The following is an 18,070-nucleotide window of genomic DNA, read 5'->3' as shown; positions in this document are numbered from 1 at the left end:
CTCTCTCTCTCTCTCTCTCTCTCTCTCTCTCTCTCTCTCTCTCTCACTCTCCCTCTCTCTCTCTCCCTCTTTCTCTTAATTTCAGAACAAATAAAAATTTCTTAATTTGTCTTAATGTTAATTTCATCCTTTAAAAAGCATGCTGAGGTGAAAAATCATGGGAACTTTAGGGCAAAATGACCACTCCAACTTATGCGTGATAAAGAAAGGAATGCTTGACATTGTCTGACAAATTTCTAAAAGTTCAGAGAAATGATTGGCAGGAACTCATGGAATAAAAGTCAACTGGGAAAACCAGCCTAGGAGCATAGAAAACTGGCAAGAATGAAAACCTACAATAAAAAAAGGAAAACTATTCTGAAAAGGGAAAATAGGAATTGTCTAGAGTCCAATGTGGATGCATAGAAAACTTACCCACTTAGATTTTTAGAAGAAAGATGGAAACCAGAGCAGATAATATAGATGAAAGACACAAAAGTATGGCATAGGCCTTAGAAAACAATGATAGAAGTGCTATTGCTCAGGACAACCCAGTGGTAGGAGAATAGCTAAGCACAGCAAAAAAAGACTTTTGGTTTTGGTTTGAATTTATGTATTTAATTTGTTTTACTATATCAGAGGGATGAAGAGGATCAAAAAATGGGAAAAGACCATTTCTCAAGATGGATTGGGCAAGGATAACACAGAAATGGCAGAACTGTTTATTTTCTTTTGTGTAAAATGATGACTCTTGGATTGAAAAAAACAGGACAAAATCAGCTAATAAGGAGTCGCTTCCCAGTATCAATAGGGACATGTAAAAGAACACCAGCTGCCCTTTGTGAGTTCAGATCACCAGGCCTACATGTACTGAGAGAAAAAATTGAGCAAATTGAAATTAAAGCAAATGAGATTGCTGGTTTATCTTTCAGCTAGTCTTTGAAAGATCACACATTTCCTATGTTGTCACATAAGAAAGGAGAAAAACAAATGTGGTCCCAGTCTTCAAAAAAGACAAGAGATTAGAGTCTACCAACTAGACTATGAGCTTAACTTTTATTGCTGAGTAAATTCAAGAGCAAATTGTTAAAGAGATAGTTAGGGAACATTTCAAAGGATAACAGTGACCATAAAGAAATAGCTTGGATTTTTAAAAAAAATCCATCCCAGAGTAACCTCACCTCTTATCTTTCTTAATAAGGTATTAATTACAGAGATACATAAGGAGAATATTATGCATATGTGTTTATGTGCGTTGGCATATATATTACATGTATGAGTGTATATGGGTAGCTATGTGTGTTTACATGCATATCTATACACAAATACACACAAATACTAAATCTAGTTTTTAGCAAAGTATTTGGCAGCATCTCCTAATTCTTCTGGACAGCTTGAAGAAATGTGAGCTAAAAGTAGTTTAGTTAGGTTGAACAACTGGACTGTTAATAGTCATTAAGGATTTGATAGCTTGGAAGGAAAACTCCAAGAGATGATGCTTGAACTTGCTTTTGATGGGGAGTCAGGGAAGGTGAAAGGGACAGTTGAGGAACAAGAGCATTCCAGGAATAGGGGACAGTTGATGCAAAAGCACCAAGTCTATAAATGTAGTCTTGTATTCTAGGAATGGCAAATAAACCCATGTAGCTGGATCATAGGCTATGTAGAGGGGAATAAAGTTTAGAAGGCTGGAAAGGTAGAAGGGTGCCAGATTACATGGAGATTGAAATGCCAAACAAAAGACTTTCCATTTGATCATGGAGGTAATAGGGAGCCACAGGAGTTCATTGTGCAGAGAGATGACCTATGCTTTAGAAAAACTGCCTAGTTCTCTTATTGGAGTGGGGAGAAACTTAAGGAAGAGAGAAGGGTTAGAAGGCTAATGTAGTAGACCAAGTGAGAGGTAATGAGTGCCTGAACTAGGTGGCAGGTGTGTGATCAGAGAAGGAGATGTATATGAAATAGAATGTGAAGTTAGAAAAGATACGATATGGCAATAGGTTGGAATATGTGAGGTAAATGAAAAGGCAAGAATAGTGCAAAGATCACCCTCAGGAATAATAAATAAATTGAGAAGAGTGGAGGGTTCAAGGGAAAAGATAATGCATTTGGTTTTGGACTCATTGAGTTTGAGATGCCTTTGAGACATCCAGGTCCATCTTGTCCCAATGACAATTGGTGATGAATGACTGTAGCTCAAAGAAAGACAAGGATTTGAAATATTATCGAGTGGAAAGAGAAGAGAGTCTAGCACCAAGCCTTAGGAGGCACTTCCACTTAGAGGGGTGTGGAAGAAGAACCAGCAAAGGGAACTGAAAAAAAAAGGTCAGTTAGGAAGAAAACCAAGAAAGAGCAGTGTCATGAAAACCATGAGAGAAGAAACTATCCAGGAAGAAATTTGAACTGGACCTTCTGACTTCTTCCACCATGCCACACTCAAGGAGTAATTAGAAGTAATTAGCGTTGCTTAGACAACTGCACAGCGCAACCTGGTCCATCCCTATTACCATGCCTCCTAGTTGTGTTCTGAAAGTAAAACTATAGGTAACACAAGAGGAATATAATCCATGATGGTAACAATGCTCCATCCCGCTGCTGCCTTTCTCCTCTTTTTCCCTTCACAACTCTAGACTGTTTGAGTTCTAGTCTCCATGGGGACTTGAATTTTTCTTCCTTCTTCACTCAGTTACTTGTATCATGTGAGGGAAATGAAACCAGCTGCCTTCTTCCTTCTACATTAGTAAAGCTGGGCTCTGTAGATGCACAATAGATAAGAACTGTTTAGGCCTAGGTTGTATTTTTTTTTTAATTTTTGCATTTTGTAAGCACAGGAAGCTATAAAATTGAAGTAAATATCATTTTACTCCAGAGAAAAGTCATCAAAGTGATTCCACTAAGGCCAATTGAACCTACAGTATTAAGAGGCCTTTCTGATGGGTGAACTGGCTGGCTCCCAATCATTACTTTACAAAACAAGACAACAAATCAATTCCAAGCCCCATTAAAGTGGTATGGTCATCATTTGCAAATGAGGTCCCCTTTCCTTCTCTTCTGTCTAGAATTTGACATAGGGTAGTTAAGTGTTGTCTCAAGTTTGTTCATCTGGCTTTCCTTGCCCCATTTCTTCTGTTATAAAATAGAAATAACATGACCTGCCCCTTGTTGCATAATATGTGATTTACAGGCACTCTGTAGGGTTTAACTCAATCATGCCTATCCAAGCCTGAAGTTGTCTGGAAGAAAATGCTGCTTAAATACAAACTGTTGTGATATAAAGTTACCCATGAGAAGGTAATTAATAGATGTTTCCTTGGGTACATACAGAACAAATACTATGGGTTAAACAGAAAAAAGAAAAAGATCTTCTCTCCTTCTTTCTAGCATTCATGGGAAAGTCCTCAGAGTGGATCACATGACAATATGGGAATTCTGAAGCAAAGAGTGCCATTCCCCCACCCCACCCTCATGAACAAACAAACAGCAAACATGCCAGGGCTGCCGTTCAGGGTAAAATACAGAGTTGCTGTATGTAATCACTGTAACATCAACTCACGCTTGCCTACATAGGTAAATTCCTTACATGGGAAGCATTGGTGCAGATAAGACATTTACCTGCTAGAAAAGAAGATACTCCTAATGCCATCCGTGTTAACTTATAAAACATGACCCAGTTGCCTCAGGTGAATTAGGTGGAGAAGAAAAAAAAATGTTCACTTGTAATAAAATAAAAAATATATATACCTCCCAAAAAAAGCCCAACCCACAAACCAAGCACACAATCATTGTGGTGAGGGCAGTAACAGCTGAGGGAAGGAGGAACCGTCTCCTTGAGAGATGCCTCTTGACTCTCCTTAGAAAGGAGCCAAAGATTTCAGGACACATAGAGATGAAGAGCTTTCTGGACGTGCGCGAAGCTGGAATGTCAAGTCCAGGAAAGAGTAAGGAGGACATTTCAGCTGATAAGGAGAGAGAGAGAGAGAATGTGTGTGTGTGTGTGTGTGTGTGTGTGTGTGTGTGTGTGTGTAGATAATACACAGACATGACTGAAGAACACTGTTATATCCTCAGACATGGCCTCACCATGTCAGTCATGTCTGAATTTCCCTGATCCCTCTTGGGGTTTTCTTGGAAGAGTTATAGGAGTGTTTTGCCATTTCCTTCTCTAGCTCCTTTTACAGATGAGGAAACTAAGGCAAACAAGGTTAAGTGACTTGCCCAGAATCACACAGCTAGGAAGTGCCTGAGGATGGATTTGAATTCAGATCTCCCTGCCTCCAGATCCAATGCTCCATTCACCGCACCACCCAGCTGCTGTATGATACAATAGTAAATGAAAAGAGGATCCAACACCATTAGAACAGCTGTGTTTTTAGTGGCCTCATCACCTCTGATTACTATCTATAATCTGTGGTACCATTCCATTTATAAATATAAATATACTTTGTGGAGCCCAAACTGGACATTAGAACTCAAGACTGGACATATAATGAATTGCCCAGTCTGGGAATGGTTAGAAAGAAACTCAGGAAAATATTGAGTCTCTGAAACCAAGCAAAGGCAGTACGTCCAGAAGGAGGGAATGGTCTATGTGTCGAGTGATACAGAGACATCAGTGCGGATGAGGACTGAAAAGAGGACTTCCACCTGGTGATTAGAAAATCACTAGGGGGAACCCAGTTCTGAGGAGGGGAGGAAAGAGTGGATCAAGAGGTAGTGGAGTCACTGGCCACAGAAAAATCTTCTATGACGAGACGCTTTGATAACTGAACCCCCTTGTCCTGAGATCAAGAGGCTGCCTGTCTATCCCATCCCCGTAGTGTCCTAGCAGAATGGCCAAACAGAAGTGAAGGCCTGGCAGGAGTCCTGAAGGGACCTCATCCTTCTGGAAGGAACCACACCTGCTGAGAGCATCATTAGTCCTGTGGCCTGCCACACTGGGGAGATTCCTGTGGAAGTTTAGCAAGAGTGAGTGAGTCACTGAGCCAGTCCAACTGAGTGTCTAATACACATACAATCTAGTATTGTGGCAGCCTTCTAATGGGCTTATTAGGCTTACTGCTCAGACTTCTCACTCTTTAGAGTTCAGAGAGTCTATAATAAGCATTTATTAAGTGCCTACTGTGTCCCAGGCATTGTGCTAAAAGATCGGCCCTTTCAATTCATTTCAACATTTATTAAATACCTGCTGACCTTCCCTCCTTAACTGCTCTAGAATCAGGCTTAAAAAATAAAATTTTAAAGTGCATCAGCTCGCTTGTTTTCTTATTGTTTCCTACTCCAAAGGTCAAATGCTATATTTCTAACAAAGGGAAACTGCCTCTTTTTTCATGCCATTTCCCACAGTGCCTTGACAGACAGTCACATTAGCCATGAACTTGGCATTTATGAAGCATGGAGTACGAGAGTTCAAGAAGCGGCTAAAAGCTATGATTGTCCTGAGGGGGGGTGGGGATGGAAAGGAGGGATGAAGGGAGGGGAACCTGACATTAAAATTCTTCAGATACTTTTATAGCTATTAGACATTTAAAATGGCTTAACATAAGTGGCTTATTTCAGAGAACCAGGCAAGGGGAAAAAAGCAAATTCCAGCAATTTTGCCCTTGATATCTTTTCTATCTGTGTCTCTACTTTAGTTGGAATTTACATAATAATGGGTGAGGAAGTGTTGCCGTACATGTAGCTGTGCACATTAGGCCTCAGTTGCTTTCCCAAAAGGTTTGAAAATGCGGTAGATTTAATCTAGGTCAAAAAAAAGACCTCAATTTTCCAGGCAGAGGACATTTAGAGTGAGCATTTTTATTCACAAGGGGACAGGAGTGACAAAGTATGGCTCATCCACGATAACTCCCTAGTGCCTCGGAAGGTTGACAGCAACCCAGGACTTGTGGCCAATTAACAGAAAGGCAGTCATAGCCCGTGAGGTGCAGAGAGTAGGGGGTGGAGGAGAAGGAAATGATGAAGCTCTGGAGCCCTTTTCTGATGATTTTTCACTCGCCGCTTACAGTGCTGGAACACAACAGCTCTGGAGAAGCGGATCTTCCTCCTTTCCTATGGGCCAGAGAATGAGCGTGGGTAGCCTGGGTGCCTCAGACAGATGGGATCAGGGCCACATGCCCCCCACAAAAAGGAAACCAGACAGAATGCCTTGAAGATCAGATCTGTCATTTGCCCATGTGGCTTCCACTGGGAATCCTTTCCAATTATACCTTGTAATACAAACCATAGAGTACTTGTAATATACTGTGATTAGAATGGCAGCGGATTGTTTCTTTGCTTCCTAGTTGGTGGCCAGATGGTAATACTTTTTACATCAGGGTGCCAATTATATCAAACTCTATAAAACTAAGCTAATTGGATGTAGTGTCATTAAAAGTTGATTTCTACAAGACCTGGCATTTGTATTGGATAGCTGATTACTTTGAAAGTAGAAGTCCCATTTTTAGATGTGCAAGGTAGCTATGTCTATGCAAGAGAGTGAGGAAGAAATACAATTAAAGCAAGAAGGATCTAGTTTATAAGGCACATTTTATCATGTCAAGAATGGAAGATATGCCATTTTTCCAGAGTAAGATCTACAGATGTCTGTTTATCTGTTGCCCTAATGGAATGGGAAAAGAGTAATTCTGGCAATGGCAAGCCTTCCTAGATCACATCTAGCCCGTATTATAATTTTGTCATCTCTTACAGGATAGAGTTAGGCTAAATGACTGCTGCCTTAACTTCCATCTCTATATATCTATGACGATATTTTGGAAAGTTCCAACTTTGATAGTAAGCACCAAATATGGACTTCCAAAGCTAGAAGGAGCCTTGGAGATCATCTAAACCAGCCTCCCCTTCATCTTTTGAAGAATACGTAGTCTCCTTCAAAGCTTCCATTTCCATGAGACCTTTCCTAATGCTCTTAACTGTTCACCATTCCATCTTCCACTGCCCCAAATCATCTTATTGTTATTTATATATATATATTTGGTATATATTATATATATATTTGGTATCATCTTTGTTTCCTGAACTTTGTTGCTACTAATAAAGGGAAGAAAGGGTATTGTGATAGATTGTTGTTTGGTTGTTTTTCAGTCACATACAACTGTGACTTCATTTGGGGTTTTCTTGGCAAAGATATCAGACTTTTTTTGCCATTTACTTCTCCAGCTCATTTTACAGATAAAGAAACTGGCCCCATAACTAGTAAGTGTCTGAGGTCAAATTCAAATTAGGGGAGAAAAATTTCTGATTCAAGTCCAGCAGTCTATCCAAAGTGCCACGTAGCTGCTTTATATAGTGTGATGGAGAGCTAGCTGTCCTCGAAATCAGGAAGGCCTGCATTCAAGACCTAACTCTGACCCAAACGGGTTGTGTTCACCCTGGTGACAATGGGGTCTCCTACCTAGTACTCTAGGCAATGTCACAAGAAGGTACAGACTTGTATTGATGAGAGTTTCTTCACGAGAACTTCTGGTTCCAATGAATTACAGGTTCATTCCCCTATTTCTTTCTCCAACAAGAAGCTGTAAGCTGTTTGAGGGTAGGGACTGTTTCACTTTTATCCCTGTATCCTTAGCACTTAGCCCAGTGCCCAACAGAAGGTTTGTTGGCAATGATTGTTAGTAATAACTCAGTCTCATCTCAAGTTACTTGTGGTCACCTCCTGACACAGGTAGCCATCTACATGGTTATCTGCAAACCCAAGCAGAGGAAAAAACATCCCTTTTCCTTTGTTTGTTTGTTTTAAAACACGTATAGAATTTTCTCTGGTTTTAATGAGATGGGTTGTGGTAGGATTTTTTTTAACCTTGTAGAAATTATAATTATTTGTCTTAACTCTGATGAAGCAATGACTCTTAGACAAAACCATATTATGAAGAAAATCAACACACAACATATAACCAAGCTTGACATCTGCTCTAGATTGCAAGGGAGCTAGGTTTGGTCTACCCTTTGGATTTTGTTGAGGTAGAAACAGCCTAGTGTTGAGAAACCTTCCACCTAGGCAAATCTGCTGTATATCTGTAATCTATGACTTTGCAGACTTGCCTGAAAAGGTAATCAAAAGGTGTTAAGGGACATCTTTCCCACAGTCACACACAGCCAGTCGGAGGCTGGACTCGTTGAACCGAGCTCTTCCTGATTCCAAAGCTGGTCCTCTCTCCGTCATGTCACAGTTCCCATACTAGACTGTAATGGTGTAATATTTAAAATTGGGGGGGGGGGGAAGGAATCATGTATGAGGAATAAGCCCTCCCCTGGCTTAAACTGGCATGAACTATACTATTTTGACAAGGAGCCAACATCCCAATTGAAATTCAAAGCTTGTATACAGTTGGGCACCTGCTTTGCTTACAAATGTTGCATACAAAAGAGAACTTCATTCACAGAAAGGAGGGAAAAAAACACCCTAGCAGGACTTCACTCATTTAGCCTTGCTGGGCTGCACTCCCTTGATCTGCCAGCCCCTTAGAATTCAAAGGCAGTCTTTAAAGGAATTTTCAATTCACAACATGATGACTTTGCTGATGTCCTGAATTCGAATGGATCTTGAATTGAATTTTTCTACTGGGGTTCCATCACTTTGCTAAAAAGAATACAGGATTCAATCATTAGACAATCATTATTTAGCTGTTTTGAAGTGTTTATTTTATTAGTCTAGAAAGTGCCGCAGATCTCATACTTCTAAGTTGCTGGTGAGCTTTGAAGATGTAAAATATGTGTCCATACACCCCGTGGTCAGAGTTCAGTTGCTGGCAGCAGGTGATAATATGCCCAGAATAGCAAAGCTCTTTCCCTTGATACATTTTTGTTTGTCAGTGGAAAAACCTCAAAAGAGAATTGTAGGAAAACCGTTTCTCTCTTCCTCTTCTCATGGAACTTTCTTTTCATCCTCAATACCAATCTCCCCAGGATTATTCTTGGTGACCAGAAAAGTCACCTGAATGATTCCTTGGATTGATAACAATAATCATGGCTTGCATTTATAGAGAGCCTCCAGTTTGGCAATTTGTTGTTGTTATTCAGTTGTTTCAGTAGTGTCTGACTCTTTGTGACCCCATCTGAGGCTTTCTTGGCAAAGATATTAGATAGAGTGGTTTGCCATTTCCTTCTCCAGGTAGTTTGACAGATGAGGTACTGAAATAAATAGGGTTAAGTGACTTGCCCAAGGTCATATAGCTAGTAAATGTCTGAGGCCAGATTTGAACTCATGAAAATGATTTTTCCTAACTTCTGCACTACCTAGTTGCCCCAATGTTTGCAAAGCACTTTACAAATATTATCTCATCTTATTCTTACAATAACCCTGGGATAAAGATCTGTCATTATTCCTATTTTACAGACAAAGAAGATCAAGGTAAAGATTGAGTGACTTGCCCAGAGTCATTCAATCTGAGACTAGATTTGAATTTAGGTCTTCCTGATCTGAGATCCAGTGCTTTATCCACTCAGTTGCCTTCTATTACACTGTCCCGCTGGATGATAAAATTAGAGAGAGCACATAATTAGGATTAGCTAGTATAAGAGAATACCTTCTCACTTATGAGAATCCCTCTTGAAAGTTAATTTAATTTATGTCCAGATTAGGACAAAGTCATGAGAGTTCTTCCCCAAAAGAAGCTTAGACACATAATTGATTCTCTGCCATCTAAGATATAAAATATTATATAGCATAGTTAAAAAAAATCTGTACTTCTGCATGTGAGTAGTTAACTTCAATGATTAAAAACCACTTTGGTCATTGACTCCACTCTTTATTCTTCAACCCTGTGCAGTTTAACTTTAGGTCTAATGACTTTCTCTTCAAAGTTACCAGTGATTTCTTAATTGCTATATGTGCTGCCCTTTTCTCATCCCTCATCTTTCCTGCCCTCTCTGCTTCATTTGACCCTGTAGACCATCTGCACTTCTGGTGAGCCTCTCATCCCTGGCTTTCCTTGACACTCCTCCCTCTTGGTGCTCCAGCCACCTGTCTAACTGATCCTTCACATTTTCTTTGGTTATCTTTCATCAGCCATAAACTCCCCCTAACTGTGGGGTTATTCAAAGTTCTGTACCAGATCTCTTCTCTCTCTGATCTCCCTGCATTCTCATCAGCTTTCAAGAGTTTAATTGTCATCCCTATGCAAATAACTCACAGATGTATCTCTCCAGCCTGCCTCTTCCCCCTGCTTCAGTCTAGCATCACCAATTGCCTAGTGGCTCTTTCAAACTGGATGTCCCAGAAACATTTTAATCTCAAAATGTCCAGAATTTAACTTATTATTTTTTTGCAAAACCTCACTCTTTTCCCAAATTTCCCTATTTCTGTTGAAAATACCATCCTTCCAGTCTTCCGTATTGATAAAATTATCCTTGACTCCTTACTCTCCCTTTCCTCCCAGTTCCAACTGGGAGTTCCCAATGACCAAATCATCTTCCTTCTTCACAACGTGGCTTACATTAAACCCTTTCGATCCCCTCACCCAGGCCATCATCACCTTTTGTCTAGAGCAGTGGTTCCCAAACTTTTTTGGCCTACCACCCCCTTTCCAGAAAAAATATTACTTAGTGCCCCCTGGAAATTATGAAACTATTTATTGAACTCAGAATACAATGTAATACAAAAAAAGTGTGGCCATCACCATCTTCCTGGATCGTTGCAGCACCCACCAGGGGGCAGTAGCGCCCACTTTGGGAATCACTGGACTAGATTATTTGCAACAGCCTCTTCGTTGGTCTCCTTGACTCCTGTCTCACTGCTCTTGTCCTTCCTTCACATTGCTATCAAAATAATTTTCTTTAAGCACATATTTGATCATGTGATTCACTAAGTCCAAAGGATTCCTATTGCCTCTAGAATAAAATATAAACGCCTCCATTTAGCTTGTAGCCTCTTACCAACCTCACCCTAAATGATTTTTCCAACCTTATTGAATGTCATTAACCTTTGTGCATTTTGCAATGCATCTAAACTGATCCTTTTTCTGTTCTTTGCACAAGACATGCGCTCTGTCTCTCAGAACCTCTTTCTTCCTTTAAGTGGTAGCTCAAACAGCATCTTCTTCAAGAAACTTTTCCTGATTCCTCAGAGCTATTGAATTTAATAACTTCACATATATTTGTCATTTTTCCTTATAATTATGCTAGATATAAATGCATGTGTGTATACCTTTATGTGTATGTGTTTATACATTTGATGCCTTACCCCTTAATATGTAAGCTCCTTGAGGAGATTTCATTCTTGCATCCTTAGCATCCAGCACATGAATAAATGTTTATTGATTGATTAGGCCTCTTTTAAATATTTTTTAAAATAAAATGTTTTAGAATCCCCTGTGGGATCAAGACAAAGAAAATTAGTGCCTCTTCAGAGAATCTTAGACCTTGTCACTCATTTTCTCTTGTTAATTCTAAGCTTGCTTCAGAGAGGGTTTCTAAATGAAATGGGTAACCATGTTCATGGGGACCAAAGTGCCAAGTAAACTTGAAAGCTTTATGAATTTGAACTTTGGCATTATTTTCTAGGGATAAGCCTTCCTCTCCCATACTGAAGAATCTCAGTAAATTAATATCTGTTTCTAGGCAGACTATGGCATAAACTGGTTAGCTCTGCACACACAATAAATTTTATTCAGTATGCAATATTCCCAAGAGTTTCACAGTAAAGATTTTCAAGAGAAACAGCTGTGGTTTGAAAAGATTTGTGATAATCCAGATGGTTTATTTGCTGGTAAATCCACTTGTTCATTTAAAATTAAAGTCTTTCAGTAAAGTTGCATGCCTTCATTGTGGTTTTATATAAAATATATATTTTGCCCCAGCACATGTTTGTTTTTTGTTTTCTTTGGGGGGGGGACGTCCTTTTGTGTGTGTGTGGGCACACTCATGTGTTAAGATGCCAACACTGACCTGGCTTCTGTTTTGAAAATGAGAAAAGGATAAAACCCCATAACAATGTCTCAAATTATTCAGCAATTAAGCTGGCAGTATACCTAAGGGAACTCTTTATGACAGCAGAAACTATTGGTGAAGAGATATAGTCAGACACCAAGTACCCCATTTGGAGCATGTAGTACTTGGTCTCTCTGGGAAATGCCACTCTCAACTTATGACATATGATGGTGTAATCATATCTCACAATTATATTACTGATTACAGATTGCTTTATGAGCTGAACATATGCAGGTATTACTGCTAGAATTACCACCTCCTGGGAATCTGGGAAGTAAATGATGCCAAGTCATCCTCTCAAGACTGAGAAAAAGAGGAACTAAACAGTAGGAGGGAGTGAGGGCCATGGAAAATTAGGAAGAGATAATATTTATTGTCAGTGCCCCACTTATTATCCTTCCTCTGATCAGGATCCTCTGGCTAACTCCTGACTGCCAGGGGACTCCCAATGATATGTCCCATCTCTTTGGTAGCAACCTGTGCAAATTCTTCCACTCCTCTTCCTCTCATTAGGGCCCAACTGTTCTGCACTGTCCCCTCTGAATCGGAATGAAGTTAATGTCCATCACACAGTGCTCCTATCTCTCAGCCCCTTTGCACTGACCATGCCATGTAGCTGGAAGGCACTTCCTTCTTACCTCTGCCTCATCATATCCCTCTCTTCCTTCAAGAGTCAGTTCAAGCCTCACCTTCTTCTTAAAGTCTTTCCTGATCAGTCCTGCCTGCCGCTGGTGTTCCTCCTGCCTACACTACCCTATATTTAAATATTTTGGTTTTACATTTATCCTTTTGGCATGTGTTCTTCATATTCACATGTTTGTGCATATACATGTATGCAAATGCTTTATTTGTGTCTACCTGTATATGCATATATAGACATCATCTCATTCACACGAAAGCCTCTTGCAAATAACGTCTCATTATATTTGTATTTTTAGTGACCGGCACATTCAGTCAGCATTTAATAAATGCTTGCTGATTAATTGATTACAATGTTATGACTAAAATCAATCAGCATTTATTAAGTGAGGGCTATGTATCAGGCACTATGCTTACATATAATATAGGGGAGATGTGTACGTATAAGTATCTGCTCTCTATGTGGGTTTTATATATGCCTATCTATTTTTGTATGTGTTCTTTGTATATACCTATATAGGTTATGTTCATATTTTCTTCCACGTTTGAACATTAAGTTCATGGCCATCAAGGATTCCCTGATTTATGTCTTCGTTTCCTAGCTCTGTGCTTGACATAATACAGGCTTAATTGATTAATACGGTAGTATTTTAGACTAAATAAATACAATTTGTGGGGAGGCAAAAACTCTTATGAGCAGCTAGGTGGTGCAGTTGTAACCAGGTGGTGCAGTGACTAGAGCATTGGGCTTGGAATAAGAAAGATTCAAATTTTTTTGAGCGCAAAATCAACTTCAGACACTATGTGACCCTGGGCAAGTCATTAATCCTGTTGCCTTTCACTTCCTCATCTGTAAAATGAGCTGGAGAAGGAAATGGCAAACCAATTCAGTATCTCTACCAATAAAACCCCAAACGGGGTCACAGAGAGTCAAGCATGAGTGTAACACAACTAACAGAGGTATCAAAAAAGGCCACATGTAGTCAGAGCATTTGGACTGAGCTTTGAAGGAAAGTAGAGATTCTTTGAGGAAAAGGTGATAAGGGAGAACTTTGTAGTCCTAGATGGTGGCCTGGAAAGGCAGGCCAGTTTTGGGTTTTGATTTTTACACTAAAGTTGATAGAGTCACACAACAGAGACAGAATAATCCAGATGAGAGGTAATGAAGACCTGTGAAGGCAGTGGCTGAGTAAGCATAGATAAGAGGATGAAAGCAGTAAGTGGCTTTTGATCAGATTGGTAAGATTTGACCATTGGTTGGATATGTGGGGTGAGGGAGAGTCAAGGATCATTCCCAGGCTGGGAACTAAAGTTACTGAAAGGATGATGGTGCCCTCAACAGAAATTGGAAACTTCCAAAGAGTGGGTAGCTTTGGAGGCAAAGACAAGGGGTTACCCTCCCATTTAACACATTTTTTATTTTAGGGGTAGGTCATCAAAAGAGTGTATCATCTAAATATGGATATCACTGAGGACTTTGGAGAAAGTCTTTGTGATTGGGAGTCTCTTAACACCACAGTATGAATGTTCACGCCTATTGTGAATGAGAGCTCTGGCTTCTTTTGGCTCCTAATAAACGTAGGGAAAACCACTTAATTCCTCTGTAAGTCAGCTGCCTTTACCCTCTGATAAAATATTAAAAAGCACACCACAGAGAATATGGGGCATGCATGTAGAATAATAGGAAGTGACCTTTGCTATTCCTCTACCATTATTAGACTATCTCCTGCTTGAAGACCAGAGTGCAAGTTCCCAACTTTTACAAGGCATTATAATTATATTCTTGGAAACTGTATTATTGTTGTTCAGTTGTTTGTCATGTCTGACTCCTTGTAACCCAATTTTGGGTTTTGTTTTTGTTTTGTTTTTTGTTTGTTTGTTTGTTTGTTTTTGTTTTTTGGCAAAAATACTGGCATGGTTTGCTATTTCCTTCTCTAGCTCCCTTTTTTGCATATAAAGAACTAAGGCAAATGAAGTGACTTGCCCAGGTTCCTATAGCTAGTAGAGGTCTGAGTCTGGATTTGAATTCATGAATATGAGTCTGCCTAATTGTAAGCTCAATTCTCTATCCTCTGTATCACCTAGCTGCTCCCTCTGGGAAATTATATCAAATGTATGTAGTAATATATAGTATAGATTCTATTTTTGCCTTTGACATGGACTTTGCTTCATTATTGGAAGCCATCAGATGAGCGTGTTATGGTTGTGAAAAATTAATTTTTGGTGTTCAGTTGTTTTTCAGTTGTTTCCAACTCCTTGTGACCACGCTTGAGATTTTCTTGGCAAAGCTACCAGAGTGGTTTGCCCTTTCCTCCTCCTGCTCATTTAACAGATGAGGAAATGGAGGCAAACAGGATTAAATTATTTGCCCAGGGTCATACAGCTGGTAAATGTCTGAGACTTGATTTGTAATCAAGAAGAGGAGTCTTTTTGACTCCAGGCCCATCATACTATCCATTGTGCCACCTACCTGCTCCTAGGTGTTTCATAGACAGTGTTAAATGAAATAAGGCTTTAACAATATGTAAAACAGAGAACAGTGAGGGCTACCTGTCTAGGGAAGAAGTAACATAGTTATGACCTGCAGACCATCTGGATTGTTGAACCCATTAGCCCTAGTGGCACTCCAGAGGCCCTGTAGGTACTCTTTAGCATGAAGCAGGATCTTTCCATCTCTTCTGATTTCCCATCCATCCTTCCCCCCTTGGCAGAAGGTGATATCTATGCAAACCTGAGGGACTGGCTTTTGAAGCACATCAGTGAATTTGTTTAACCACATAGGTTACCACAGTAGTTTTGAGACTTGGGATTTAGGAAGGGAGGAAGACCTGTCCTCATAATCAGATTTCTAAACCATCTGGTATTCTAGACACCCTGGAAATGAAGCCAGGGAATTTCAAACCAGAATTACAGCTGGCTCAGGGCAACCTATGAGATAGGTGATTCCCTTAACAGCGGTATATTCAGTTAGGACAGACAGGAAAGAAAATTTCACCTCCTCTGAGACTTAATGGTCTTTTCTGGAATTTATAGTAGCACCTTGACATATTATCATGGTAATTACTATATCATAAAAAGTCACATTTCTCCTCTTCAGTTAAATAATCTCTTCATGTAAATGAATATGAAATTTTAAGCGAACATACCAAATGGCGAGCAGAAGGACTGTAGTCATCAACTTGGACAGTGGACAAAAACAATGATCTTTAAAATGTTTCTCCCCATTTTAGATCCGCTCATTCTGGGAGCATGGGAAATTAAATCCACTGGTAACCAAAATCAAAATGGCTGTGCCAAAAGGTGGCAGTTTCAATTTGTACTTCCATATATTTATTCTGCAAAATTTAGACAGCTTGATCAAATACTCCTTTGAGTGGAGTGTTTGAATATGTACACAAAAGGAAGCAGAGAGCTTTCCTACCAGGCAGAGATAAAGAACAAACCTGATTTTTTGTAAGTTTTATGTATTGTGTAAAGCAATGTGTATGTCTCTGGGAAGTTTTGAGTGAAATAATATGTAACACTGGCTTTTCTATACTTTCTCAGAGGTAAAGCAACTTACATTCAGAGGAGTTGTGATTTTCCCTAGGTTAACCAGAAGGCAAAAGAACCTAGAGCCTCTCATTCACAATCATTACTTGTCTTTGAAATAATAGTTACAGAGGTGAAAGGGACGTACAATTTTACCACTTATATGATCAGATGAGCTATCTTGTGAATTTCAGTCCAAAACTTCAATCAAGAAGAATTTTACAGAATCTCAGGTTTAGTGTCTTAGTATCTTCTTTTTCAAATCTAATCTCTTTGGGGGAGAAAAATGGGAAAGATCTGGGCATTGTACATTTTGAGGAAGATTTAACTTAGAAATGAAAACAATTATGGAAAAAAAAACTTCACAGGTGCAATTGGGCAAGACAAAATGGTAAAGTAGAAGTTCACTTTTGGGTGCTCTGTATGGTATGTACCGTCTTTCATTTCTCCTGCTACTAGATTCTGAATGTCCATATGTGATTCAGTGGGATTCCTCCATTCAGGCCTATTTGTCCCAGGCTCTGAAATAAGTCCTCTTCCTTCCAAAAAGAAAGAAAGAAAAAAGAACTCTTACATTCCCCTGATTCCTTTTCACACAGGGAAGAATCTGATAATGCACACGAAGGTGCTTACAGCAGACATTTAGCTTAATGTGTTATCCTTTCCAAGGATATTATAGTTTAAAAGAAGACTTATTACACTATTCTCTTTTAATCTCAGAAAAATGAATTTCTATGGGTATAATTATAGGTCAGATGAAACATCCATTTTTCACTAACATTTTACTTTTGTGTCTATGCAGCTTGCTTAACATGTAGGGCATTTTTACAAATATTTTTCACTAGAAGATTGGGCTGGGGTTAGGAGAGAGGTGACAACAGATTGGTCCATAGGTCCCATGATCATGCACTAACTTGTGAAATCTAGAAGGGATCATGTTAATAGGAACCAGTCTCTCTATGCGTCCTAGACATTTGGGGCTTCATGACTTGCTTTGACGACTCCTATCGGGGTTTTCCAAATCCTTTTTAACTTAATTTAAAATAAAGTGACAATGTAATCATCTAAGTCTTAAGGGTGGGAACTCCAAAAGAACTACAAGAAGAATTTATCCCAAGCAACTGTGTCATTTTGTCATTTTGATTAACTATCCATCCCTTTAATTGCCACCTTCAAATTCTCTGAAATATCAGCATTGCTGGCAGTGGTAGATGAACTAAATGCCTTTTTCTTAGAACTTAGAGAAAGAGAATAAATATGATGTAGAATGAAAGGCAAAGTGTCATTGACTGAGATGTTATTACTAGTCTCATGTTCTTTATTATTTCTAAATTGTACATTCTTTTAAAGTATATGATTTGTTCATCACTGCATTATATCTAAGCAAACCTATTCGCAGACATTTCTAAAAACCTTTTCATTTCTCTCTGTAGGTTGTTGTTTCGTAACATTTTATACAAGAAAAGCTGCACTTGAGGCTCAGAATGCACTGCACAATATTAAAACCTTACCTGGGGTGAGTCCATTTACTTTTGTACCAAATCACTTTATTGCTTGAAAATGGTCCCTTTCAGCTAAAGTTCTAGTTATGGTCTCTTAATGCCAAAAAATGGCTTTGGTCTTTGGAGGAGTAGGTGCTGACTGACCCCTTCAGTTCATGGACAGCAGTCATGCCAGCTGGCTAGTCCATAAAGGAGGATAGACATTAACTTTGAAGGAAAGAGCTCTCAAATAGCCTGTCCCCTGGATAGAAAATCAGAGTGACCCCACTGGGCAGCAGTAGGTGCCAGAGAGTATTGGGTGGGCTAAGATTTAAAAAGGGGGAGAAAAAAGCCAGTATGTACACGCACACAAGAAGCAAATGGAAAAGGAAAAAAGGTTTTACTCACCAGGAGCCCTTTTTCAAATTTAGTTTCTAGATTCTTTCTTTTGAAAGGACAAAATGTACCCTACATAGCCATAATATTAAGCCTCCTAATGGTTTCTAAACAGTTGATGG

The 18,070-nt window shown here is 39.3% G+C and overlaps 1 protein-coding gene across 1 annotated transcript in view; it reads left to right on the top strand.

Annotated features, from left to right (window-relative positions):
• The window catches only part of CELF2 (CUGBP Elav-like family member 2), a 195,725-nt gene that overhangs the window by 39,025 nt on the left and 138,630 nt on the right, over positions 1–18,070 (top strand). The window contains exon 3 of the mRNA XM_044678041.1: positions 17,505–17,587. Within this exon, the coding sequence (XP_044533976.1) occupies positions 17,505–17,587 (83 nt within the window). The remainder of the gene's footprint in view (positions 1–17,504; positions 17,588–18,070) is intronic.

This window comes from Gracilinanus agilis, chromosome 5 (genome assembly GCF_016433145.1).
Source record: "Gracilinanus agilis isolate LMUSP501 chromosome 5, AgileGrace, whole genome shotgun sequence".
Taxonomy (NCBI): Eukaryota; Metazoa; Chordata; class Mammalia; order Didelphimorphia; family Didelphidae; genus Gracilinanus; species Gracilinanus agilis.
This window is presented reverse-complemented; position numbering and strand designations above follow the sequence as displayed.